General features: G+C 53.1%; 2 protein-coding genes across 5 annotated transcripts; one reads left to right on the plus strand and one right to left on the minus strand.

The window, feature by feature from the left end:
• The first annotated feature begins 608 nt into the window (after window positions 1-608).
• Window positions 609-14631, plus strand: CGREF1 (cell growth regulator with EF-hand domain 1). 2 transcript variants are annotated; one of them, XM_045809223.2, is made up of 6 exons: window positions 609-763; window positions 12172-12268; window positions 13299-13364; window positions 13442-13512; window positions 13649-13773; window positions 13989-14631. In XM_045809223.2, exons 2-6 carry the CDS (start codon window positions 12189-12191, stop codon window positions 14430-14432), a joined length of 786 nt encoding a protein of 261 aa, XP_045665179.1. In that variant the 5' UTR covers window positions 609-763; window positions 12172-12188; the 3' UTR covers window positions 14433-14631. The 2 variants fall into 2 exon arrangements, with proteins under 2 accessions (XP_045665179.1, XP_045665181.1); XM_045809225.2 differs by having other exon boundaries at window positions 668-763; window positions 12178-12268.
• Window positions 14632-15849: 1218 nt separating this feature from the next.
• On the minus strand, window positions 15850-26649 carry KHK (ketohexokinase). 3 transcript variants are annotated; one of them, XM_087863786.1, is made up of 9 exons: window positions 26078-26649; window positions 22762-22878; window positions 20596-20730; window positions 20274-20408; window positions 18385-18457; window positions 17643-17789; window positions 16525-16613; window positions 16230-16387; window positions 15850-16138 (listed from the first exon to the last, which is right to left on the minus strand). In XM_087863786.1, the coding sequence occupies exons 1-9, from the start codon at window positions 26167-26169 to the stop codon at window positions 16053-16055; spliced, it is 1032 nt and encodes a 343-aa protein (XP_087719912.1). In that variant the 5' UTR covers window positions 26170-26649; the 3' UTR covers window positions 15850-16052. The 3 variants fall into 3 exon arrangements, with proteins under 3 accessions (XP_087719912.1, XP_045665177.1, XP_045665175.1); XM_045809221.2 differs by lacking the exon at window positions 20274-20408; XM_045809219.2 differs by lacking the exon at window positions 20596-20730 and having other exon boundaries at window positions 26078-26646.
• Between the last annotated feature and the right edge of the window lie 27 nt (window positions 26650-26676).

Genomic DNA, 26676 nt, shown 5'->3' on the forward strand with positions numbered 1-26676 from the left:
GATCCTTTTCCGAGCCCCCTCCCCAACCGTGTCTCTATGGAGCCACTGCTCAGTGATGCACACGGTCCCAGCCACACAATGACACCTTCCCTGGAAACTGGCAGTCACAGCTGTCACTTGAGCATCACAGACAACTCAGGAAGAGTTCCACCAGATACCCTGACACGTGTACCATGAATGTCCTCTCCTGTCACACACCCAGACAGGCCGGCCATACCCTCTCAGGGCCATCTTGTCACTCTGGATACAGCATCCCGTAGCCCTACTGTCACAAGCGCCCCATACACACAGCCACAGCCAGCAGTCACGGTCACACTAACAGCCACCACCCTGTCTTGTCCTGCACCTGGGGGGGGGGGGGGCAGCAGGCAGTGGCACCGGCGACCCCGGCCCAGTTAGCCCTGCTTCTCCTCAAAACCAGCGTCACCGTCTGCCTCTTTGTCTCTGTCTCTGGATGTCCGTCTCTGTCTCTCACGGAGACGCGCGCACACACGCGCACGCACGTTCCCACACGCGCCGGCGCCGCGGGGAGGAAGCCCGCGGGGGGCGGCGGGGGGCGGCGGGGGGCGGCGGCCCTGCCCGCGGTCGCGGGCGCTGCGGACTCTGCCCGGGCGAGGGCGGCGGCCGGCCGGAGGGCGACGTGGAGCGGCCACGTGGAGCGGCCCGGGGGAGGGCCCGGCGGCGGCGGGGAGCCGAGGCGCGGCCGGCGCACAGCCCCGAGCCGCCGCGAAGCCGGACCCCAGCCCTCGCCGAGCCGCCGCAGGTGGGTCCGCGCTCCGCCTCAGGCGGCCGGGCACCGGGCTGGGCGGGCTGGGGGCCGCCGCCGCCGCCACCAAAGCCGGCGGGGACGCGCGGGTCGCGGGGCGGGACCGCGGGGCCGGGGCGCCCTCCCGGCCTCTGGGTCCCCAGCTGCAGGCGCAGTCCCTCTGCGGCCCCCTGCGGCGTGGACGGGGCTGGCGAGGGGGGCTCCCTCCTCGGGGCACCTCCCGGGAGGCGGTCAGGAGAGCAGGCCGAGGAAGATTCGCTGGAAAGCGAATCGTGAGCTCCCTAGGTGTGATGACGGGGTTCCCCAGTTCCCCACCAGCGTTTCCCTCCGGTGTCTCCTTTGTCGCTCTGACATCCTGGGAGGGGGGTTGGGGGCTGGCGGGAGTTTCATCCTCATCTGGCAGATGAAGAAAAGGGGGGCTGGGGAGGGGCCCCGGGTTATCACCCCGCTGGAAGTGGCAGGGTGGAGACCCGCTCTCAGGTGTGGGATTTTTTTTTTTGGCTGTAGAACTACTCTGTCTTCTTTTGGCCGGGGGGGGGGGGGGGGGGGGGGGGGGGGAGGGAGCGGCGTGTCCTGGGAGGCACAGGGGCACCAGAGGGATAAGTTAAGGGTTAGGATTCGGTTCAAAATAACTTTTGGACAGTTAGACTCAGCGAGAAACGGAATGGAAGCCCTATGAGGTGCTGGACTCCTGACCTGGAGAGTCAAGCAAGGGCTGAATGGCCATTGACAGGGATGCTGTGAAAGAAAGTTTTGCACTGGGTGGGAGGCTACCCAAGATCAAAGGCCCCTGTCACATCCTGGATTCTCTGAAAATACTCAAATGCCAGTCATTTAAGCTGCATTATCCCATTGCATTTTCCCCAGGCCCTTACAAGACACATGCTGTTATCCCAGGCTCAGAGAGGTTAAGACACCCGCCTGGATCACAGAACTGAGAGGCAGGATTTCATCAGAGGTCTGACCCCAAGGCTGGTCTCTCCTCACACGTGCTGGTGCAAAGGCTTGAAGACATTTGAGGCCTGAGAGTCATTGTGAATATGAGTGTATGAATGTGAGTGTGTGTGAAGGATGTGAATAACTACTGAATTACATCACAACTGTTAACAGAGTTGTGGTGGCTTTCAGGTGGTCATGAGGGTAAATTACATTTATGTGCTTTATAGTTGTAGGAAATGATTAGGAACACATTTATTTGACAGGCAGTGGTTCAATGATGGCTTTATTTCTGTTGCTTACAAAAGCTTTTGTAAGTGCTAAGAAATGTCTTAAGTGTGAACAAATCACATTACACCAACCTCATTACACGTCACTTGAGGTGCCTTTGTTTGACTTCCTTTAAACAATAGAGGTGGGCCCTACAGTTATTTAAGTTTGTGAAATAAGCTATACCCGGAATGCTCAGGTTGTCAGGAGGGCCCAGGGTATTCCAGGGAGAGGGTGGGGCAGCTTGGGCAAAAGCACTGAAAAGTCAAAGTAAGAAGCACTCTGGGGGACTCCAGTAACCCTTCTGTTTGAAGCCGAGTGTTAGTGTAATGGAGCACTGGAAGGTGAATATAAAATGGTAACCTGATAGCTGATTGTAGAAGGCCTTGAATGCCCAGGTGAGGTCTCTGGATTGTAATAGAAATAGAAAGCCATTGAAGGTTTTGGAGCAGTGGTGTTCTAGCTAAGGAAGATTAATGTGATGTGGGTATGGAGGGTTCTTTTTTGTTTTTTTTTGTTTGTTTGTTTGTTTTTTTAGATTTTTTATTTATTTATTTGACATAGATAGACAGCCAGCGAGAGAGGGAACACAAGCAGGGGGAGTGGGAGAGGAAGAAGCAGGCTCCCAGCGGAGGAGCCCGATGTGGGACTCGATCCCAGAACGCCGGGATCACGCCCTGAGCCGAAGGCAGACGCCTAACGACTGTGCTACCCAGGCGCCCCTCTTTTTTGTTTTTGAAGGTTGATTTATTTATTTAAGAGAGTGTGAGCTGGGGGAGGAGCAGAAAGAGAGGGAGAGAGAGAATCTCAAGCAGGCTCCCTGCACAGGACGTGGGGCTTGATCTCACCACCCTGAGATCATGACCTGAGCCAAAATCAAAAGTCAGTTGCTTAACTGACTAAGCTACCCAGGTGCCCCTGGAGGGCTCCTTAAATGGAGAAGATACCAGAGGCAAGGACAAGAGAGAGGCTACTATGTTAATTTGTGCAAGAACTAATTCATTATGCATTCACTGTCCACTGTAACCGCCTGAGGTGAGTACTGTTATTATCTCATGGTGCAGATAAGGTAACTGAAGTTCCGTGAGGATTATTAACCCACCCAAGGTCACAGGGACGGCCTGTGGCGGGGCAGGTCCCAAAGCTCTGGTCTCTGTCCACTGTACACACTGAATAGTTACATACATGGAATGGATGTGTAGGACCAAGAGGAGGCAAATCATAGTAATTCACGTGGGCAGGGTTCAGGACCAGGTACTATATTTTCAGGGCCCAGGACAAAAACAAAATTAAGAATTTCAAGATGGGGCGCCGGGCTGGCTCAGTCAATAACACATGCGACTCTTGATGTCAAGATCTTGAGTTCAAGCCCCACATTGTGCGTGGAGCCTACTTAATTAAAAAAAAGAATTTTGGGATGGTGACAGCAGAGCATCACACTAAGCCAAGGGCCCCTCTGAGAAGTGGGCCCTGTGTGACTGCTGCCCGGGTCACACGCAGTTCTGATTACTAAGACAGCTTAACAAACCACCTCACAACTTAGTGACTGAACACGATAACATTGACTTTGCTCATGAGTGTGCAAGAGTCTGGGCAGGACTATGGAAACCAGCATATTTCTGCTCATTCAGTGTGGACTGGGGCACCTTGAAAGCCGGGAGTTGGAATCACCTGAAGGTTTGGCCTCTCACCTGGATGGTCCTCGGGCTGGGGAGGTGAGAGCAGCTGAAGGCCGGAACAGCCGGGGCTCCTCTGTCCGCGGTTTCCCCACACGGTCTTTTCAGCGTGGTAGATTCGGGAACGCCAGACTTCTTCCGTGGCGGCTCAGGGCTCCAGCGCATGGGGAGACAGAGGGAGAGAGAAGCAGAGCCAGGTACAAGCGATGGCACCTTGTATGACCCAGACCTGGAAGTCATGCAGCTTTATTTCAGCTGTTCATTAGAAGCGAGTGGCTAAGTCCAGATCGTATACAAGGAAAGCAAATTAGACTTGGTCCTTTGTGGGAAACAGTGTCAAGGAACGTGTAGACCCGTTTTGCAAGCCAACACATTTGGCCTAACGAGTGAGTAGATTAGTGGGATCTGAGGGTGCTTCCCCTTTATGCCCGAATTGCTACCTCAGAGAGTCCTCTTTTAAAAGGCAACGGCTAGGGCACGAGAAGCCCGGGTAATAGGTTTTGACAGCTCTGAGGGATTTAAATTACTCCAGGGCCTCCTGTGGGCCCAGGTCCTGGCAGTAAACAGATGGGGTGGGGGTGCAGGAAGCATTCTGAGGGTGTCCAGGTGGGGAGAGCAGGATGGTGGGTGTGTGTGAAGCCATTGCAGAGCAGTCCAGGGAAACTTCTGGAGGGAAAAAGGCATTATTTACAAGCAGGTGCTGAGCAAAATGTGTAGGGTGTGCCGAATCTGGTGTCGTGGAACCTTACCACACCCCGTGAGAGGGGCTCTCGTCTGATGAACAGCCTGAAACACAGAAGTCTCACGGTTTCAGAGCCAGGATTTGGAATCAGGCAGCCTGAGGTTAGGGCCCGTACCCTTCCCCTTCAACCAGTGCGACCTCTTCCTTAGTAATTCTATGTTTCTCTGTCTTTCCCTCAGTCATGGTCTAACATTTGTATCTTTTCTTACTTATATATTTGCAAGCTTTAAGGAAAAAAAAGGATAAGTAATTCTACTTTATATTATCATCTCACTTTTTTTTTAAGATTTTATTTATTGGGGTGCCTGGGTGGCTCAGTCGGTTGGGTGTCCGTCTGCCTTCGGTCCTGCATCAGACTCCCTGCTCAGTGGGGAGTCTGCTTCTCCCTCTCGTGCAGGAGGAGTAGCAGAGGGAGAAGCAGGCTCCCCACTGAGCAGGGAGCCTGATGTGGGGGCTCGATCCCAGGACCTTGGGATTGACCTTAGCCAAAGGCAAATGCTTAAACGACTGAGCCACCCAGGCACCCCTATCATCTCACTTATAAGATAGTGCCTCACACATGGTAGGTGCTTAATAAATATTAAAGAAGTAGATACACTTTATCTTCGTTCTACAAACTTACATTTCTATTTGCCTTCCCCGCAGATGCTCACCCTCTTGGTCTTTGTCAGCAAAGGTCTTTGACATCTGGTGCGACCCACGCTATCCTCTGTGGCATCTAGTCCCAGGGTCTCTACTTTCTGCCATTCTCCTTCTGGCCTCTTCTGGCCAGCTGGCCCTCTCAGCCATTACGTGCCTCCTCTTCCACCTTAGAGACTGGAACCCTTAGCTGAACCCAGCCACACACCCCCCCCCCAAGAAACCCAGTAACACTCTGGACATAAAGAACCAGGGCCCTCTGCCCCGTTGACCTGTACCCTCCTTCAGCCATTGCTTCCAGAACGCTCAGGCATGGCAGGACCTTCTCTCTGATCCTCCTGGCTCAGGCACAGCCATCTGCAATCTTGTGTCTCCACTCAGTCCCCAGGGGCTCTCTCTCTTGAGATTTCTGTCTTTCGCCCCCTGTAAAGGCAGGCTTCGGGGAGCTCCCCCCTCCCGAGAATCCAGGTAGTTTTGAACCCTACGTGCACTCCCCTAGTCCTCTCTCACTTGTCCTGTTGTACTTGACTTATGGTGTCTTTCATGATACAGAAGTTTAAACCTTTGATATATTCATATCTATTTTTTCCTTTAAAACTTAAGAGTTTGCAATATTTATCATTTTTTAAAAAAATTATTTATTTGAGAGAGAGCGAGCAGGGGGTGGGGCAGAGGGAGAGAAGAAGACTCCCCTCCAAGCTCAGAGCCCAACACGGCGGGTGGGGGGTGGGGGGCCGATCCCAGACCCCGAAACGAAGAGTCAGGTGCACAACTGACTGAGCCACCCAGGCGCTCTGCAATATTTATCATTTTTAATTGCTCCCTCATATAATGTGTTTTGCTAAGCCATTGCCTAAATGTTAGCCATTCAGGTTGATTATGTTTCTTTCACTAATACGGATAGCACGGTTATACATGTCTTTATAACTGCTTTTCCATTTGAGTTCCTCCCTATGTAATCCTCAGGGTGGTATCGTTGGGTCAGAGTTTCAGGGGAATTACTACCTCACATTTGCAGGTTGCTTTTTAGAAACGTTTCGGGTTTGTAGTCCCTCAAACAATAGAAGTTAATCCTCACTGATTCAATTTCTTTAATGGTTCTAGGACTATGAAGATTTGCTATTTCTTTCTGCATCACTTTTCCTATTAAGTTTTTCTAGGAAATTAGCTTTAACATCTAAGTTTTCAAATTTCTGCTATTTCTGTAGTTATGTCCCCATGTTCATTGCTAATGTTCTTTATTTGTGCCTTTTCTCGTTGTTAATGAGAGTTGGCAGACGTTTGTCTGTTTTATTAAGCCTTTTAAAGAAACACCTGTGTCTGGCTTCCTTGCTCTTCTCTATCATATTCCTAATCTCTGCCATCTTTTATTTTTTCATTTCTTAAGGTTTCTTCTGTTTTACTAGCTTATTGAGTTGGAAGCTTAACTTCTGAGCTTTTAGCCCTTTCTTCTAATACATGCTTTTAAGTCAATCCACTTTCCCTCTGATACTGCTCTGGCTACCTATCTTGTTTTCATGCAAAGTTTCCCACTATTATCCGATTCTAAGTATTTAACAGTTTCCATTATGAGTTTCTTCTCTGATGCGCATGTAAGCGTGCCTTTTAAATTTCTATACACGTGAGCTCTTTTTGCATCATTTTTGTTATTGGTTTCTTTTTTTTTTTTTTAAGATTTTATTTATTTATTTGACAGAGAGAGAGAGACAGGCAGTGAGAGAGGGAACATAAGCAGGGGGAGTGGGAGAGGAAGAAGCAGGCCCACAGCAGAGGAGCCTGATGCAGAACTCGATCCCAGGACCCTGAGATCACGCCCTGAGCCGAAGGCAGAGCTTAACAACTGAGCCACCCAGGCGCCCCACTTGTCAGTTTTTAGAAATATTCCACATGCATTGAGAAGAATATGTATTTGCTAAAGGATTGAAGTGGGGGTGTTTCTCATTTGTTCATTAGCTCAGGCATATTAAATGTTTTATTCAGGGGCGCCTGGGTGGCTCAGTCATTAAGTGTCTGCCTTCAGCTCAGGATGAGATCCCGGAACCGGGATCGAGCCCAGCAGCGGGCTCCCTGCTCTGCTGGGAGCCTGCTTCTCCCTCTCCCACTCCCCCTGCTTGTGTTCCCTCTCTCGCTACCCCTCTCTCTGTCAAATAAATAAATAAAATCTTTAAAAAAAATAAATGTTTTATTCAACCTCCTACATTCTTACTCATTTTTTGTCTGCTTAATCTTTCAAATACTGAATGAGGTATGTTAAATTCTCCCACAATGATGGCAGATTACACTTTTCTCCTTGTAGTTCTGCTAGGTTTTTTTTTTTTAAGATTGCATTTATTTATTTGACCGAGAGACAGCGAGGGAGGGAACACAAGCAGGGGGAGTGGGAAAGGGAGAAGCAGGCTCCCAGTAGAGCAGGAAGCCCGATGTGGGGCTCAATCCCAGGACCCTGGGGATCATGACCTGAGCCGAAGGCAGATGCTTAACGACTGAGCCACCCAGGCGCCCAGTTATTTATTTTTTTTCAAGATTTTATTGTTTTAGAGCAGTTTTAGGTTCACAGCAAAATTGAGAGGGAGGTACAGAGATTTCCTGTATACCTTCTGTGCCCGCCCCCAGGCACTGCTCCCCCATTATCAACATCCCAGACAGAGTGTACATTCGTGACAACCGGATGAACTTACACTGACACATCATCACTCAAAGTCCATAGTTTACGGTAGGGTTCATTCTTGTACATTCCGTGGGTTTGGACAAATGTATAATGACACATCTCCACCATTTAGTATCATAAAGAGCAGTTTCACTGCCCTGAAATCTTCTGTGCCCACTCTTCATCCCTTCCTCCCCAACCCCTAGCAACCACTGATATTTTGACTGTCTCCATAGTTTTGCCTTTTCCAGAAAGTCATATCGTCGGACTCATATAGTGCATAGCCTTTTCAGATCGACTTCGTTCACTTAGTAATATTCATTTAAATTCCTCCAGGCCTTCTCATGGCTTGATAGCTCATTTCTTTTTAGCACGAATATTCCATTGTCTGGATATACCGCGGTTTATTTCTCCCTCCACTATTGAAGGACAGCTTGGATGCTTTCGAGTTTGGGCAGTTATGAATAAAGCTGCTATAAACATCTATGTGCAGGTTTTTGTGTGGACATAATCTTTCAGCTCCTTCAGTAAATGTGAAGGAGTGCAATTCCTGGATTTGCTGGATTGTACGGTGAGAATATGTTTAGCTTCATACGAAACTGTCCAAGTGTCTTCCAAAGTGGCTGCGCCATTTTGCATTTCCACCAGCCATGAATGAGAGCACCTGCTGCTTCACGTCCTCGCCAGTATTTGGTGTTGCGAGTGTCCTGGATTTTGGCCATTCTAATAGGTGTGTAGTGCTATGCCAGTTTTTATTTTAGATGTTTTGAGGCTATGTTATTAGCCATGTACAAGTTCAGAACTATGATATCTTTCCAGAGGATTAAATTTTTATGAATTTTGTAGTGACATGCTTTTATCTATGATATTGCCTTTCCTCTTAAAGTCTAGCCTAACGTCAGTAAAGCTATACTAGCTTTCTTTTGTCTATTATTGGTTTTTTTTTTATTGCTTTATATATCCTTCTTCCATCCTTTTGCTTAACAACCTGTGTCTATACCTTTTAGGTTCATCTTCTGAAAATTGCATATAACTGTATTTTGTTTTGTGTACATTTTGGTAATTTTCTACTTCTTAACTGATGGATTTAAAGAATTTATAGTTATGACCACTGATAAACTTAAATATATTCTTACTGTCTTATTGTATGCTATTTGCCTTCCTTTTTAATTTTTTTCAGTTTCTCTATTCTCTTTACTGCCTTCCTTTGAAGTGATTTTTTAAAAAAATTCCTTTCATTTTTTTTCTCTGATGGTTTGAGGTCATACATTCCATTTCTGTTTTTTTAGTGGTTATCCTTAAGACTTTTATATGCGTATTTAACAAAGTTGCTCAGTATGTCTACTCTCTTCCCAAACGACCGTCCTCACATCTTAATGTTGTCCAGTATTATAGTTCAGGCCACCTCTCTTGCCCCCTTTATTAACATAATTATCAGCCTATGTTTGTTTCTATTTTCCCAATACTTTCTGATTTTTTTTCTGCTCACTGTTTTTCCTTGCATTTCAAACCCTTCTGGGATCATTTTCCTTTTTCCTGCAATAGATTCCTTAGAATTTCCTTTAATGGAGGAATGTCAGTGGCAAATTCTCTAATTTGTTGTTTCTTAAAATTGTTTTTGTTTCATCTCATTCTTGGAAGATAATTTTGCTGAGACTAGAATTCTAGAATGGCAGTTCTCCACCCTTCCCACTCCCCCTTCTCAATGTGTTAAAATACTATACTGGTGTAATCTGGTTATCGCTGCTGCTATTGAAAAGTCAGCAGTCAGTCTAATCATCCTTTTGGGGGATTTGTGTTTTCTTTCTGACTGCTTTTAAGATCCTCTCTTTTTCTTGGTATTCTGTAGTTTCGGAACAGCTCTGGGTGTGTATTCTATTTACTTAATTTTCCTTGGATTGTTGGGTTTCCTGGATTAGAGTATTAGTTTTTTGCAATAGATTGGAAAAATCTCAGCTGTTATATCTTAGAACACTGCTTTGATCCAATTTTCTCTGTTATCTCCTCCATCTTCCATGCCGTTTAACCAGTGTTTTATATTTTCTGTCTTTGGCTCAATGAGCTACCTTCTGGATAATTTGCTCATTAATTCTCACATTGTCTGAGTCTAATGTACGCATTGCATTTTAAAACCAATCTTTTCATTATATTTGTGTAAGTTATATTTGTCTCTTCTTCATATCTTCTTGTCATTTTTATGCTCATATTCCTTTCCCATAGTTTCAAGCTTCTCTTTAATTTCTTGAAACATATTAAATATCCTTTATGTTCTCTGTATGATAATTCCCATGTCTTTACTTTTTGCAAGTCTGGTTTCACCCGCTATTGGTTGGCTGCCTCTCACTCACGGTGTCCTATTCCCTTGTATGTTTGTGACTTTCTGGCTGTGAGGTCATGCTCCTTGACGCTTTACCAGTGGAATTTCTTTGAGGCCTGGATTGGAGTTGTGTTTCTCGGACAAGATACATATTTTCCTCTTCTAGTCGACTGGAGGTACCAACTAGGTACCACTTAAAATGTAAGTGATCTGCGGTAGGGTTTTGACCCACAGAGGTAGCTTAGTTCAGCCGTTGGACCCACATTAGAGCAGGCTTGTTATAAGTTCTCGGGGAAGACTTTATCCCTTCCGCCCAGCACCAAGGGCAAGACAGGCAAGATTTCTGCTGCCCTTCCTTCTTTGTGGTGCAATTACTGTGTGTTCACTGTTCTGATTGAGCTGGGCTGTTTGAATCCCAGCTTTGGGTAGGTAGACTAATCTATTAGTCTCCTCACACTGGTGGGCCCAGGCCTTACCTCTGGGCTTCTCTATTGCACTGAGCACTCAGACCGATTGTACAAATTCACCCAGGTTCCGTCTGGCAGACACTCTTACGGCAAAAGCCAACTTCAAGCTCATTTCCCCCCAGGATTACCATTTCAGGGTGGTTTTGTACTCAGAATTGCTTACTTTCTTGCCAGTTCAATGCATTGGAAAAGATACTGTTTTTATCCAGCTTTGGAACCACTTTCGTTGGGGCATTTACTATGATACTCCCAGACACGGAGGTTTGGATATTTTTCTAGACGACCCTTTCATTGAGATGTGTCCACAGCAGCGGGACCCCTGAGGGCACCCAGTTGATGTTACGGAGATCTCAGTTCCAACGCCCTCCCTTGGATGGGCCCAAGACTTGTTTTCTTTCTTGGGTGCAACAACCGGAGCTCAAGGATCTAAATTGTCAGCCAGCGTTCGTGAACACCTTTAGGGGAACCGTGGCTTCAGCACCCGTTTGGCCGCTGCGGATTACGGACACCAGTCAACTGTGTAGACTCATGGTATCTGTCGGGGCCACGTATGCAGAGAACACTAAAGCCAGTTCCTGTGGCTCTCGGTAGCTTCACCTTCTTGTGGACTTCCATGTTTTGTTGCTTCTTCCTCAAGGCAGCCCTGCTGACACAGCGGCAGACGGCCTCCCACATGCATCTTCCCCGGGCCGGAGGCCAGCTGTCTGAGGCAGCGGCCGTCCAGCCTCACAGTGGTTCTGCCCCTTGTTAGAGCCATGGAACTCTCTGAGAATCTGAAGAAAGCTACAGACATTTCCCCAGGAGAATTCCGTGCCAGCCAGAGTGTCCAGGACCATGACAGGCGTTCCTGGTCCTCTGCACCTGAGGATTTGTCTTCCTGGGGTGGGGGTGGGGTCTCAGGCCTCAGCTGGGGTGGGGATTCATAGGATCCGTAAGCCCACCCGGGACTAGGCAGGAGGCTTCCCGCTCTGTGCTTCTGACTGATCCTTTCTCTGTTTGACTGTTTTCATACAACCAAGTGCTCGTGTCGCCGATGGGCCTACACAGCGTAGGTCTAAAGGGAAGCTTTTGTTTTTTTCCTTTCTCTTGGGATGTCCCAAGAGAAAGGAATAGGTCCTGGGGCCACTGTTGGTTTGGCTCTGATTTGTTTCAATCCTTATCTGAGTTTAGATCTGTTTCAAGGAGTCTGAGCCTTTACCGATTCGTTCTTGGGTGAGTTTTGATAAATACAGGCCAATAATCTGCCTCTGTGCAAGTCTTGGTCTTTTTGTGACCCTCTACATTTCTGATTTGGCTTTTTCCTTAACATCTCTGAGCTAGTTTCCATCTGCAAAATGAGGGACCGGACTGGAGTAGATGTACTTGAACTTCTCTGAGCACCTCTGGCGGGGGAGGGGGGGTGTGTGGGATTGGGGGTGGGCAGGGTCCCTCAGGGTGGGGAATGGGTGTGGGGAGGGGCTCCTGCCTGCAGAACTGCTTCCACCATAGCAGGTCTGCCTTCTGTGCTCACACTGGGTCCGGAGTAAGATTTGTTTTGGACAGATTCCACGGGGCGGGGGCTGATGTCTGCGTGGGGCTCCTCCCTGAGCGGGAGTCCTGTCACCTGGGCTGCAGGTGGAGGCAGGGAGAGAAGGCACTCCTGTCTAACCCTCCCATCCCCCCACTCTGTGGCAGACATCCCTTCCCCTTGACTCCCTTACTCTGCTCCTAGTTGCAGTTCTGGCAAGGATGTTGTTACCGGCGGCAATGGGAGTGTTGGTGCTGCTGCTGCCCCTGAGCCAGGCCGCTCCCAAGGACGGAACCGCGAGGTAACGGGCTTCAGAGGGCACGGCGGGGGGCTGGGATACGGAGAGTCTCCGGAGAATCTGAGGGTGTGGTGGGCCCCTCTGGGAGGCAGGAGACTGGGGTGTATGCTCCCTGAGCTCTGTATCTGCCTCCTTCCCCCAACTACGGCCACCTCCGCCCGCGTCTGTAGGAGCGCCCTTCGCAGAGCGGGCACCCAGTACATCTTTGCTGGGATCAGTTCATCTGGGATCTGGGAGCTCAGTTCCAATGGGGTGTGAAGCTTGGGCCCGGGAAGGGGCTGCCCTCCTCTTCTTGAGACCTTATGTGGGAATGCTGGAGCCTTCGAGATCATTAGCAAATCAGTTCTCTTTTGTGTGCGCATCTGTCTCAAGGGTTCCGGTGTGGGTACGCGGGGTGGGGTGGGGGGACAGATAAAGGGAGAGCTGCAAGGCTGGCAGCAGGGACAAAGGCTGCTGAGCGGCCCTGCCAGCAAGTGGGCCTCACGGGTCTGGACTGATCTGGGCAAACAGGCAGCCCTGTCCAGAACTGGGAGCAAATCTTGGGCTTTAAGGCCTGAGAAAGAGCCTGAGCAGATGGAAATCACAAAACCAACATCTGCGTCCTCAGCTTGTGTCGTGGAGCAAATCAGGTCTGTGGAAACCTGGGCCGTGCCTCTGGGCTGAGCCAGAGACCTGCCCCTTGGGCCCGGCCCCAGAGTAGAAGGGTGACCGCGATCCCCGTTGTCCGGACACCCACGCACTGTTTCCTTGTATCTACTAGGTGTGGCCTCATCTGGCCTCTGTCTAACCAGATGCTTTATTTGGGTTTTCACTTAACATCTAAGTTAGGAATCTGTAAAAACAGTCCGAGGGAGTCAGGTTCTGCTTCTGAGACCAGAAGGGCCTCCTCCCCACAAGGTTTGTGGGAATTGGAGAGAACAACGCCCTTTGGGTCTGGGGAGAGAACTCTGCCAGGAGCTTGAGGGTGGAAGGCTGGTAGGCCGGGTCCTCAGAGAGGCTCTTAGCGAGCCTGGCCCTTCTCTGCCTCCTCTAGGCTGGACCCCGATGTGCAGCAGCAGCCCCTGTCCAACCCCTTCCAGCCAGGCCAGGAGCAGCTTCGGTGAGTGGGCTGGGCTGGGGGGTCGGCCTGGGTCTGCACACTGGCCTCTCTGGGCTGACTTTCTACGTTTCTGCCAGGCTTCTGCAGAACTACCTACAGGGACTGGAGAGGATGGAAAAGGAGCCAGAACACATGACCCGGGAGCAGGGTGAGGGGCTGGGCACTGCGGCCAGCGGGCCGGGGACTCAGGGCAGCAGAGCCAGGACTGACCCTGGGCCGTCGGTTGCCCCCTGCCTCCTCCACCTGTTCCCGATGCCTCTTCTGATGCGGCTTCTCCTCCTTAGTTCTCCTCTACCTCTTTGCCCTCCACGACTATGACCAGAGTGGACAGCTGGATGGCCTGGAGCTGCTGTCCATGCTGACTGCGGCTCTGGCGCCTGGAGCCGCTGATTTTCCCGTCGCCAACCCGGTAAGCCCTGCTGGCTGGGGGGCCCCTTCTCCCACGAAGGAGACTCGGCTTCTTGGGGCGTCAGTCTTTTTCGTCATGACGGTTTTGGTGAAGCCACTGTAACAGAAGTGCTCTGAGCCTGCATGGCAGGCACGTGGAGAGGTGCTGGGAGGGTCAGGGCTCCCGGGAACATCTCTGTCCCCTGTAGACTCTGCAGCTACCGTGTGCTTCCACAGGTGATCCTCGTGGTGGACAAGGTGCTCGAGACCCAGGACCTGAATGGGGATGGGCTCATGACCCCTGCAGAGCTCATCAACTTCCCAGGAGAGGCCCCAAGGCACACAGAGCCCAAAGAGCCCCCAGAGCCCCAAGATGTTGGGAGGCAGTCCCTGTTAGTTAAAAGCCTGTCAGGACAAGAGCTGCAGGGAGCCCCGGGTCCCAGAGAAGATGGGGGACAGGTAGAGGCCAGAAGGGAGTCCTCGGAGCCTGTACAGGAGGCTGGGGGACAGGCAGAGGCTGAAAGAGAAGCCCCAAGCCCTGGAGCAGAGGCTCCGGGACAGGCCGAGGCCAGGGACACTGGAAAAGAAGCAGCAGCACTTCCAGGGGAGACACTGGAGTCTAAGGACACCCCAAATGAGTTTGAAGCTCATGTTATTCAACTGGAGAACGATGAGATATAAAGCTTGAGGATAGAGACTCGCACCCCTAGAAGTCTCAGTACCAGAACATAGGCCCCGAAGAGTGGGGTGTGACTGCGGGGACGAGGACCACCTCCCTGTCCACTTCCGGGCCCCAGTCTTTCTGTGCAGCTCACGGGGACCCGAAGGTGAGGGGGCAGCGTTAGGGCCCAGACAACCAATAAAGAACTGAATGAACTCATCTGCTTGGGCCATCTACTTATGGGTCTGGCCAGCCTGGCCTCAGGGACACAGGGGGTTGGGGACTGGACAGGCCTCTGGGAGGGGCTTTGGCTTCCCCAGTGTTCCCAGAGGGTGCTGAGACCCAGCAGAGGACAGCAGCAGGGCCCAGCCAGCTGCGGACAAGTCGGAGAAGAGAGCGCAGCCTCCCCCTGGGGCCCAAAAGCTCCTCCTCCCCCTTCCCCTCCCCTCCCCCTCCCCCTCCCCTGGGGTTCGGACACCCAGGACCCTCCTGCAGCTCCGAACTGGTCCTCCCCACCACCCTGTAGGTGCCCTCCCCCAAACAGTAAACTACATTTACTGAGAGCCTAGTACACACCAGGCACCATGCTGGGCATTTTCTATGTTGTCTGATTGTATCCTCACAACAATTCTACGACCAGGCAGAGTTAGCTCTGTTTGACAGATGAGGAAACTGAGGCAGACCGAGTCGGTAATGCACCCAAGGTGACCCCGCTAACTAAGTGGCAGATTTGAGTTCAGGTGTGTCAAACTGCAAAGCCCGTGGTCTTTGGCACATTCTGTGGCCTCACACACCCTGCCCCAACTCCCGTATGAAAATTGGCTAATTCCAGTTCACCCTCAGGTCTCCCCCGGAGCAGCGACACTGTGCCCTGGGGCACATCCGTGGCTGAGGCACCGCCCTAACTACCAGGCGGCTCCAAGGGTGGAGCTTCAGCTCCAGGCCAGTCACAGGGGAGATATTTTTGGACCGTGAAGGCGCCACCAAACCACAGAACAGGCTCCCTCCCCACTAGCCTGTTAGGCTGGCTCAGCTGTGTGGACAGTCCTGGAGCCATGAGACTGGAGTCTTGTGACAGCCCAGGGGTCCAGAGGAGATTTTCTCGTTGCCTAGTCTTTGGGAAGTTCCCTGGGGTCCAAGGAGATAAGTGCCCGCCCCAGCCAGGAAGCCTCAGGGTCTCTGCCCACCCCTGCGGCTCTGCTCCTCCTCACCAGAACCAGCTGGGGCCCCACCAAGGGCGCAGCTGGTGGCAAGTGGGGGGGGGTACTTCCCGCTGCTCTGTTGTAGCCTCCCCCCCCCCCGCTGGGCCTACTCAGGGAGGCTAATTTGAGGAATAGAGAAAAAGAGGGTGAAGGGCTGGAGCATCAAAGCCTCTGGCATCCCCAGCCAGAGCGGTTCACACATCAAGGACAGACAGACTGGCAGAAGGAAGCCGGCTCTGGGGCAGGGGATTTATTTGCTCTGGGGCTCAGCAGGACCCAGGCGGAGTCCCCCCCGCCCCCCAGCCTGCATCTGCCGAGGGAGCGGGGCAGCCCAGATGCCAGGCTGGATGGAGGGGAGAAGGCAACGGTAGCCGGTAGCCGATGGCGCCAGCCTCCAGGGAGGGTTGGTGTGAGCCAACGCCCCGAGCCACAGGGCATTCACACAATGCCGTCGTAGCCCTGCAAGCCGCACTTCTTGCCGGCCACCTGGCAGCCAAACCGCAAAGCCTCCTGCATGCCCTTCCCTGGAGGGAGAGAGCGGGATCAGCCTGGTCCTCTGGGCAGGGGCAGGCCCGGGGCGGGCCTCAGCCCGGCGCCTCCTGCCGGGGCACTCACCCTGGGACAAGCTGAATATGACCGAGGCATTGAAGGTGTCTCCGGCCCCCAAGGTGTCCACCACCCGGGGTGGAGGGAAGGCATCCGAGTGGAGCAGCCGTCCATCAGGGCCCAGGGCATCAGCGCCCTCCTCAGCCCAGGCGCAGATAAGCACAGCCCTGCAAGACCCTCCACTCAGTGGGGCTGTCAGCCCACCCTTGGCCCCCAGCCTCATCCCCCTCCCCAGGGCAGCGCTGCCCCCTCCCCGCGGCCAGACTCCAGGCCTAAGGCCTCTTCCGGGCTTCCCCCCACTCACCCTTTCCTCACACGACCGTACAAGCCTCTCAGGGCCTCCCCCGCTGACCGGAACCCCAAGTGCTTGGCCACATCTTTGCTGACAAACACCTGTGGGCAGTGGAAGAGAGGCTGACGGTCACCGTCACCTAGTCCCAGCTGCCCCCGAATTATAATGCCACTCCTCCAACGTGGCCGCCTAAATCCCCAACGTAGCATCTCACTGTCCCACAGGAATGCGTTTGCATACTTGCTCAAGATACGCTAGAATACAGCCCTGTAAATTGTGGCACAAAAGTCCTTGGTTTATTTGGTCGAAGATCAACGAATGTCCCTGCAACTGAAAAGCCAAAGCGAGCCTCGAGCGCCATCTTGCGGTGAAAACTACCACTGCCGAGGGACACCTCCGCCTCTCCAGAGCGGTTTCTTTGTTTTGTTTTCCTAATACAACTTTGCCCTCCGGGCCTCGTTTCTTCACCTTTAAAACAAAGGGGCAGGGGCTGTAGAGCTTCCTCAACACCAGCTACACGTTAGAATTGCCAGAGTTTTGTTAAAAAATACTTGAGCCGAGCTCCACCCCCACCAATCAAATAAAAACCCCGGGGCGTGGCTCAGGCATCCACACCTTTGTGCCCCCCAGTGGAGGCCCAGCCAGCTGGGGCTATGATGCTAGGATTGTCGCTCAGAATTCATTTCCATCCCACACTGCCCAAATTTACCTTACACAAGTCCCCTGCCCATCCTCCCTCACCCCTCAGTGGCTCCCACTGCCTGCCACCCACCCCAGAGCTGGAGGCCACTGGGAAGAACTGTCCTATTCCCTCATTTGACAGGGGGAAAACCTGAAGAGGCCCAGAGAGGAGATGCTCCCATGCAGGTGCTCCAGGGCTGGCTCTAGTAGCCCTCTGGCCACTCTCATGCCTATGCACCCACTGGGATGGAGAAATTCTGCTCCAGGGCCACCACTGAGGCCTGCACAGGAATCCAAAGCTGGGGGCCTGCCTCTCTGCCCCCCACCTGCCAATGACACCAAGCCATTCCAGGGGTGGTAGGCGTTCCCGGTAACCAAGGGAACGCTAGGCTCCTTTTAAGACCCAAATGAGCTGGATGTGGCAAGGGGAAGCTGCGTGGGCCACTCACCACATCTCCATAGCCAAACAGCTGGAACAGCTCCTCTCGGGGCTTCTCCACCTCCACGGACACGCGGATCTTCTGACCTGGAGGCCGCGTGGTGTTGTGCTGTTCTATCCGCTGCAGCATCTTCACCTGCTCTGATGCGTTCCGGCCCTGCAGCGGGGCGGGGCGGGCAGCTCAGGACCAGCTGGGCCGAGTGGCTGCTCTGGCTACCTCCTCCCTCCCTGCTGGAACTCTGGGGGGGGGGGGGGCGGGGAGTGGATAGGGGCAGAGGGAGGCTGGGCTGGAACTCCATCCTAGGTTTCAAAATTCTAGAGCAGTCATGGACCTTGGAGAGCTTATTGACCAGTCCCCCCGCCCCCCGCCCCATTTCACTGATGAGGAGACAAAGGAATAGAAGACTTTCTTAAGGCCCTATGGTGGATTAAATGACAAGGCTAGGATTAGCACTCAGGGCTTCCCGGAGTGTGGAGGAGGCAGGCCGCCTATAACACAGAAAGCAGGGGCCTTTGGCCGGAGCCAGCGCCCTGCTCCTAGGCCTACATCCTGCCGTGTGAACCTGAGTCAGGTGGTTTCTGGGCCTTCATGTCCTACCTGAAAACACAGAGAAAGATGGAGAGGGGCTGAGGGGGGTTGGAGTCAGTTATCTCGAAGGTACTTCATGGTTCAAAAAAACTAAGAAGGAGGCAGAATATGTGGAGGGGCTGGCAGGGTGAGCCCCTCAAAACACAGGTAGGGCAGGACTTGCCTCAATGTGGATCCACTTGAACCGGGTCAGATCAACCTTATCAAAGTCTGCAGCAGACACATCTGGCAGGTTCCTAAGTCACAGGGCAGAAAGGAGAGAGAAAAGGCTGGGTGAGGTCAGCCAGGGCCCGGATCGCTAACTGGCTGCTGGGGCCCCTGTGCCTGGTGCTGCCTGCAGCATGGCCAGAGGCTGGATGGACAGCACAGGCTTCTGAGGCTCAGCTCCACGACAGGCCCTGTTCCAGGCTAAACTCCTGACCACTCCTTGCCCTACTCAGCTCCATCCAGGCAGCGGGCTACAGGCAGTTTGCTAGGGCGCCCTTTGGGTATTAACTAAGGGAAAACTCAACTGCAGCAGGTGTTAAGAGGCCAGTTGAGTGTGCCTTGGGGACCACATCTCCCAGAATACTCTACAAGCACCAGGGACTACAATTCCCAGAATTCCCCCTGGCCAGTGGCACACACGCTCCCAGCATGCAGTGCCCCGGTGAACTACAAAGGCTATGGCTGCTCTGGGTCTGGTCCCGTTCACTTCTGGCGTCCCAGCAGGGACAGCACCACTGTTCTAAGTTTGGCAACGCCATGTTGCAACCCGAGGTCAAGGTTGGTGCTTGAGGAACAGTTTATGTTTGTCTGACTTAGGTGTGGAGCCCCGGGGAAGGGTCTGCCTTGACCAGAGACCCACACCTAACCTATGTCCTCCCCTCCACGTTCTGTAGCTGAATCCACCTAATTAACTAGCTGTGTACCTGGGCCTTTCTGAGGCTGCTTCACCATTGGTAAGTGGGTCCAATCCCACCAGCCTGTTGCAGTTGGAGGTAATGTGTGTGGATATGCTTGCACTGAGGTCGGTGGGCAACAAATGTTTCTCCTCTGGGCTCCTCTCCTCTTCCTGTGAATACCCATGTGTTGTCCTTGATGGAAGTTGCTACAGATTATTGCTTAATGGGCAGATGACTAGGACTGCCCCAGGAGAAGGTCACTGCCAGCACATATGCCCACTCACTTATTCACTGGGACACAGGGAGCCCAGAGACCGCCGGCCATAAAGCCTGTCCTAAGAGAGTTGCCCCCTCTCCCCCAGGTCCAGGAGTCATGCTGGGCAGTAGGGACTGCCTGAACCCCAGGGCTGCTGGGTGTGGACCACCTCAGTCCTGATATAGGACCTAGCATACACTAGGTTCTTAGTAAACTAAATGTCTGTGATTCTTCAGGAGGGAATCTGGGAGAGATGAGAAGGGTCTGGGTCCACAGGGCCTCTCCCTAGTAGCTTGGGACTTTAAAGGGACCCCTTCCCCCCAATTCACATGGCATCTGATGGCCCTGATCTGCTGACCCAATGTTCCTCTTCCCTCTGCTTCAGCAATGGCTGGGAATTGTGTGTGGCTTGTGGCCTGGCTTATTATGCAGGGACCTTCGTGGTGGGCTCATCTCTTCTGAACACCCAAACCCAGCTCCTTGGTGCCGTGCTGCAGGCTGGCAACTCTGGGGCTGACCCTGGAAATTCCAGTGGGTCCCCTTCAGGGCGTAAGATGGTTGGAATCACATCTCCCATCCATCCCTCTCTCCTCAGAACAATTTCCCCACACCCACTCCCGGCCTGCTGATTGACGAATTAAGGAGGAATCACATCATGAATTATGTTTTGCACAGGCTTGCCTGTCCATCCTTGGTGCTGACCAAGGCCAAGTCACCAGGCAAAGCAAAGCACATCTCTTCCCCACCTCACTTCTCCCCTAATCGAAAACAATTGAGAAATCACTGAACAGTTTGGCATGGGGACAATTTCTGGTACAAAGAGAGAGGTGGCAAAGAGCGGGCAGCTGGGATGCCCGTGGTGGCGAGCGAGGGAACTGATTGGTGTGCCAGGGCGAGGCCAGGGGGCCTTACGTGTCGTAGAGCACAATGGTGCGGGAGCCACTGGAGTTGTTGACGATGCAGCAAGAGCATGGGGTTTCCCCTCTGCTCTGCCAGGCCACCTGGGACACATCCACGCCCCGCTGCCTGAAGTCAGCCACCAGGAAGCTTGGGGTGGAGCCCGAGCCAAGGGAAGGGCAAGGAGACAACAGATTAGAGCCTACAAGTGGCCTGGACCTCCCAGGGATGGGGAGGGGTGCTGGGGCACGTGGGCCTCTGAGAGAAGAAGGGTCCTGTTCTGAGAGTTAGTGATGGTGGCGGCGGCGGCTGGCAAGGCACAGACAGGCGTACAAACCTGTAGGCATGTAGGATGGTGCGGCTACCAGTGGCCTCGCTGACGATGACCGTGGAGATGGGGACAGAGCCTGTGGTCTGAGAGACTGTGTAGCGTAGGTCCACAGAATAGCGGCGGAGGTCATCCAGGACAAAACTGCCGGGACGGAGTAACCCGGGGGGAGGTGCGGCTCGACAAAGGTTTGGGGACTGGAGGGTAGGCAGAAGGGCCACTAGAGACCCTGGTTGCAAGCAGAGGGGGCCAGGAGGGAACTGGAAACCACCATGCTGTCCCAGGCTGTGCAAGAGGGGGGCAGGAGAGGCAGGGAGGCATAGCCTGGAACTCAGAAAAACACTAAGGGACATCCTCTTAGAGCCTATAAACTCCAGCCCTGAACCTGTCCTTCAGTCTGACTCAAGCCAGAAAGGATGTGCTGAAGTTCATACAACCGGATGGGGTAGATCTGGGGCCTAGAGAATGTACACCCTGTTTGAACAAAGCAGGCGAGGGCACCGTGGCCTGTTTCATGCAAAGCCTCGGCAGAATTAATAATTACCAAGGTGGTACTTTGTCCCCAGCTGCCCTCTACACACATCCTCACGGTACTCTTCTCTCTGAAGGCCCTCGCGGTGCTAACATGATTCGACACCTGCCTCCATGATGCCCGGAAGTGGCGCTGCCTCGGTGAGGCCACTCATTGCCCTCTCCCCTCGCCGCAAGGCGTACCCTCCAGCAGTGAGCTGGCTCCCACTGCCTAATGCTCCTCAGAGTGGGCCTGGGCCAGGGCTCTTACCCCAGAATCTCCTCCAATCAGAGTGAGCAGTAGGTGGCCCCTCAGGGAGACGGCATCCACAGAACAAGGAGGCCAGCCCCACGTTTCCTGGCCCTCTCTGGAAACAGTGTCCTGTGGCCACTAGTCCAGCCACCATCCTGACCTTCCTTACTATGGCTGGACCCCACTTTTGGCAACACCAAAGCTGAACAATACGGACTTGTAAATAGGTACCAACTTGGGGCATCATTCCTCGTCTTACACCTCAAGGATCCTTTCAATAGTAACTTTCCCAAGCAGCAAACTATGGCTTGGTTTTCCAAATGCCTTTTTGCCCCACAGGGTCTGGCGCACGGTGGGTGCTCATTGAATGTTTGTTGACCACAGGGGGGATTCGGAATGGCCCACCTCCAGCCTTATTGTTCCATAAGGGTGGGTCCAGTACCCTAAGCAAGAGCCACAGTCTTGCCTCTTGCTGGGAAGGAAGACAGCCACTGAAGAAAGTTAACCAGTGACCAGCTGTTGGCTCCAGGTCCCTCGGTCCCACCTCAGGCTCTTGCCCCCTGATCTGTTTCGTGCCAGTTCACCAAGAAAAGGAATCTGGCTGCAGCTCACGGGCCTGGGCTTGGGCAGCAGCCCCCCTGACACCAGGGTTCAAAGGGCTGTGCTTCACAGGCCAGCAACCTGGCAGCCTGCCCTAGTGCCCACAGTGGGCAAAGTGTGGGCCTCACCTCCTGATAAGCATTTGCTGAACTGGCAGTGCCGGGGGTCAAAGGGCTTTTGGGTCCCTACAGCAGCTAACACAGAGAAAGCGTGTGGGCCATCATGGGCTGCAGCCTCACAGAGGGTGAGCTGGGGCCTGGGTCTGGGCCCAGCGTTAGCACGTGGCTTCAGGGTGTCCTCGGGCAGGCTGCTCTTGTGGCTTCAGTGAACAACGGGGACACAAGCACTCGCCCTGCCCCCTCAACGGGGAAAGAAACCGTGGGCCTAAACCCTGGGACCATGGATGCTGGACATCCCGGGGGGAGGATGGGTACGGCATGTCCCTGACTGCCTTCTGCCGCAAGCATAGCCAGGACCACGGGGAATGGAGAAGGGCAAAGTCATATCCACCGCAGAGTCTGTTGGAAGCAAGGAAGGAAGAGGTGGGAAACTGAGCAGGCTCCGGGGAGTGGCCAAGGAAACAGGCTGCGGAAATGAAAGCCTTAACAGGACGGCGTTAACACCTGAGCCGCAGATAAGCCACACCTGGGAGGGTCTAGGATGCTGGTACTCCACTCCGCCCCCGCCCGCTCTGGATCCAGAGCACCCCGTTTCTCATGGCCTGCCCGCCCCCCCCCCCCCGCCCCAGGGTCAAGACTTCCTTCTTTTCCGCCCACCTGTGGACAGGCCTTCCCGCTCCCTCCTCCACTCACTCGGCAACAGGGCCCGGGGCCAGCGAGCCCATGAAGGCACAGGGGGCTCCAAGCAGAGACAGAACGGTGCAGGAGTTGGACGCGTTGCCTCCGCGCTGCCATCTTTGGGACAAGCACCTGCAAAACACGCGGAGGGTCCCTGCAGCTCCAGCAGGCTGGTGCGGTTATGGATAAGCAAGGCCGGCCACAGTGCCCTGGGTAGGGCCCATGTCTTGTGAAAGCTGGCAGAGCTCCCTCAGGAAGCATCTAGATTAGCCTTCTCGTTGTCAGTCATTCAGGTCCACCACAAAGGAGGGCTCCACTGTGGGTGACCATTACAGTTACAACGACCCGCCTCTCCCAGAGGTCCAGAGCTGCTGTACCTTCAGCCCCGACTGCTGGAGAACCCCAAGTGCCTCTTCCCACAGGTGTCAAATCTGCTACCTGCTCCCGTCGCAGGGGAGCCCACTTCAATAATAACTCAGGTTAAGATAAGTAAGACAGGGAGCAAACCTGGACACTGAGGTCATTTAAGTGGGGGGCGGTGGAGGGGAAGCGAACTTACAGAATGCCAGAAGTTTAAAGGTTACTGGGTGAAGCCCAGTTCTTTTCCCCATTTTTTTTGTTTCCCTTTTCTTTCAGTTTTATTGAGCTCTAATTGGCATATAACATTCTGTAAATTTAAGATAGACAACGTGATTTGAAACGGGCCTATTGCAAAATACCTTACCACAGTAAGGTTAGTTAACACGCCATCCCATCCCACGACTACCTTTATTTTTCTTTAGTTTTTCTCTATCTTGGCTGAAAATCTAACTCAAGGTGTACGCTGAGGAGACCAACAGGAGACGCACCTGCCAGACTCCGTTGTTATCAACAACAAAAATAATGACTTATGCACATCAAAGCACTTTAATGATGTCTCATCGTGCGCGCACAAGACTGTGGGGCAAACAGTGCAGGCTGTTATTTCTATTTTTCCAGTTCCAAAAAGAATAACTGCGGCCGCTTACAATAAGAAGAACCACTAATTAAGAGAAATACGTGAAGCAGAATTTTTGGGCTAAGGTATATTGGCACACAAAACTTAACCCCGAAGTTCCCTTTAGTCTTGGGAAAAGGGGTACATGATCTCATTAGGACGGATACCAATTTGTAAAGGGACGAACATGTCTCAAGCAATGAGCTTTAGAGAAATTTTCCTGCAGATTAGAAAGGGGGAGCCTTGTGGGATTTGACTGACTCAGGATCACACCCATAGTTAGTGACAAAGCTGCCATCAGAACCCAGGTGGCCTGACCCCCAAGCCCCTGCAGTGTACCCTGTAGTTGTGAATGGAAAGTCGTTAGGCCCCAGCTTGGATGAGGTTTCCAAGAAAGGGTATACAGTTTTACTTGGCAGAAATCCTTCAAAGGCACGCTGATACCCAATGTCCTGTGTGGAAATGCTCTGCTGAGCATGAGGATGCTTTCTGGAAGGCTCTTCTAGGCCTGGACTCTGGGAGGGAGGGCCATAACTCAGGGGTCTGGCCAAGTTCCAGGTGGCGGCTCCTGAGAGTCCCCAGATGCCTGAGGAGCCCGGAGACCCTAGGACAGGTGGGGCTGAAATGCCTGGGAAGGACTGGGTCCCTACTTGGGCTTGTTCACCTGGGAGGCACAAGAGTCCAGGAGGTGGGCCGGGTGGGCTGGGCACAAGAGAGAGAGAGAGAGGCCCTATGGACGACGACACCGCTCCGCAGAGGAGCAGTCCGGGGGAGCGGGTATGTCCTGAGAGCAGGGAGCATGGAGAACATGGGGAGGGTCTCTTTAGAGAGGTGCCCGAATGCCCACCTTCAGAATGAGCCAGTCCTGGTGGGAGCTGGCAGGATCTCCTTATGCTCGCCTCTCCACGTAAGCAAACTCAAAGGGAATGGACTGCAGCTCTCATTGAAAGTGGCCCTCCGGGTCTTCCCTGGACCCTCCAGTCCTTGGAGGACCTGCGGCCTTGGAACCCACACTGTTCTCTTGAGAGGAGGTCTAACTTCTCACTGTGCCCCGCATCCTGCGGCCGGCTTGACCTGGCTAGGTCTACAAAAGAGCCTACCCTTGTGCCCTTCCCCCACTGTCCCTGCCCCCCACCCTCCGCAAGGGCTCTAACCTCTGGCAAACAAAGCAGCCCAAAGCAAAGGGTCAATTCCATGAGATGGGCAGCAGCAAAGGGAGGGGGAGCTCAGGAGACGACAGAGGGCTGGAGCACTAGATTCCTATGAATCGTAATTACTGCTCTGCCACTCATTAACTATGTGGCCTTACAATAATTATTTAATTTCTCCACAGAGGTAGCTGCTTCCTCATCTCTAAGGAGAGGATTTGACTGATCCTTACACACTTCCCAAGGGCTGCTGTAAGCAGAGTACGTGACAGTGCTGGGTGGACCCGAAGCCTCAATTAGAAGAGGGAGACCTGGGTATTCATGGCTAGCAGCCTACAGTGTCTTGTCTGAGTTAAACCTTAACTAGCCTTGTATTCAGTTCTTGGCTGAGAAAACTGCTAGGCAAGGAGCAATTCTCGGTATTCCAAGCACTAGACAGCACCAAGAGAAAGGCACGGATTCCGCCCCACAGAAATGCCCTCCTGGGATTACAGTGTAACGGTGAGGTTCTTATCAAGAGTAAATAGAAGAGCCAACGAGCGACTCTTCAACTTCTACTAGACAACCAAGAAGGATGTTGTTCACTGATTTTGTAAAAAGGACTTCTGGTGGGTAAACGCCTTTTGGAATTTAGCACCAGGGAAAGTTGGTCATGGCACATGAGCCAGCTCTATCCATAACCCACAGCATTTCCAAACTCGCCTCTAGTGCCAGCAAGCCCCGAAGCCATAGTGAAGCTCAGATACCATGGTTTTAAGGGTTCTTGCACTCTAACCGCACACCCCTGTTACTGTAAGCTACCTCACACTTTATCTAAAAAGCAGATGAGATATAGGTGGTAGGTAAATTAGAATTAAATGCTGGTGAGAGACAAGTCCATTGGTCTTTTTGTTAAAAAGAAAGAAGCTGGTCCTGCCCCTTACGAGTTGCGTGCCCTTGGATAAATCACTTCATCTGGAAGAGTCTCTAAACGCGGATAATGATTGCTGAAACGGGAACTGGCCAATACAGTGCTATCCAAAGCCTGGGTCTTACTATTAACGGCCTTAATTCTCTCCCCAGGTCTTCAGGGGCGGAGGGCACGGGATACCAGCTCCCGAGGCTGGACGCTCACTGCGGGGCCAGGGGGGTTGGGGTCTTGGCTGCCGGGCTCAAATGTGGAGCTGCAGCGGCCCCTGGGGTCTCTGAGGGGCCCGGGCGCCTCTACCTGCTGTCCGTGTCCTCCTCCGGGTACTTGTCCACTACATTGATGATGTCCAGCACCACGAGCCCCACGCACAGGATCTGCTTGTCTTCCATGAGGCGCTCGCAGAGCTTTCTGCCCGCCTGGCTGACGGGGTTCCTCCTGGGCTCTGCCTCTTATCCCAGAGGATTGTGTCCCTGCTCCTGGGGCTGACTTGGCTCCTCCTCTGCGGCCCGAGCTCCTCCCCCAGGGAGCCTCCTGCAGCCGGGAGGGAGTGGAGAAGGTCCCTTGCTCCCCACGCCCACGGATTCAAGCGGGCCTGGGAGCGCAGACCCCGAGGCCTTGGTTCCCGGCTTCCCCTTAGCAGGTGGTGTGGCCCAGCAAATGGCAAAGCCTCCCACTTCTCGGCCTCAGTTTCCTCACTTGTCAGGCTCGGAGCTAATGCAAACCTCTCTAAAGCGCAGCTAAGCAATCTCCTGAATGCAAAAAAAGTGCAGTACAAAGGCGCCCGCTGGCCCTCCCTCTCCTGCACCGGCGGCTCGCACTGCAGACCCTAGAGCCGCGCGGTTGAGCAACTCCTCGCAGCTGCGGCCTGCCCCCTTCAGCCCCAGCCGTCGCTCGCG

This window comes from Ursus americanus, chromosome 7 (assembly GCF_024610735.1).
Source record: "Ursus americanus isolate L20-20 chromosome 7, mUrsAme1.1.p, whole genome shotgun sequence".
Classification (NCBI taxonomy): domain Eukaryota; kingdom Metazoa; phylum Chordata; class Mammalia; order Carnivora; family Ursidae; genus Ursus; species Ursus americanus.

Bases quoted from the DNA above. Each gene is read 5' to 3' on its own strand.
- CGREF1 (XM_045809223.2), top strand. From the start codon at position 12,189: ATGTTGTTACCGGCGGCAATGGGAGTGTTGGTGCTGCTGCTGCCCCTG. The intron at 12,269-13,298 runs GTAACGGGCTTC...TGCCTCCTCTAG, and splicing joins CCCAAGGACGGAACCGCGAG to GCTGGACCCCGATGTGCAGC. The intron at 13,774-13,988 runs GTAAGCCCTGCT...GTGCTTCCACAG, and splicing joins ATTTTCCCGTCGCCAACCCG to GTGATCCTCGTGGTGGACAA.
- KHK (XM_087863786.1), bottom strand. From the start codon at position 26,169: ATGGAAGACAAGCAGATCCTGTGCGTGGGGCTCGTGGTGCTGGACATC. The intron at 22,879-26,077 runs GTAGAGGCGCCC...CGTGTTTTGCAG, and splicing joins GAGGAGGACACGGACAGCAG to GTGCTTGTCCCAAAGATGGC. The intron at 16,614-17,642 runs GTGAGTGGCCCA...CACTGCCCACAG, and splicing joins TGTTTGGCTATGGAGATGTG to GTGTTTGTCAGCAAAGATGT.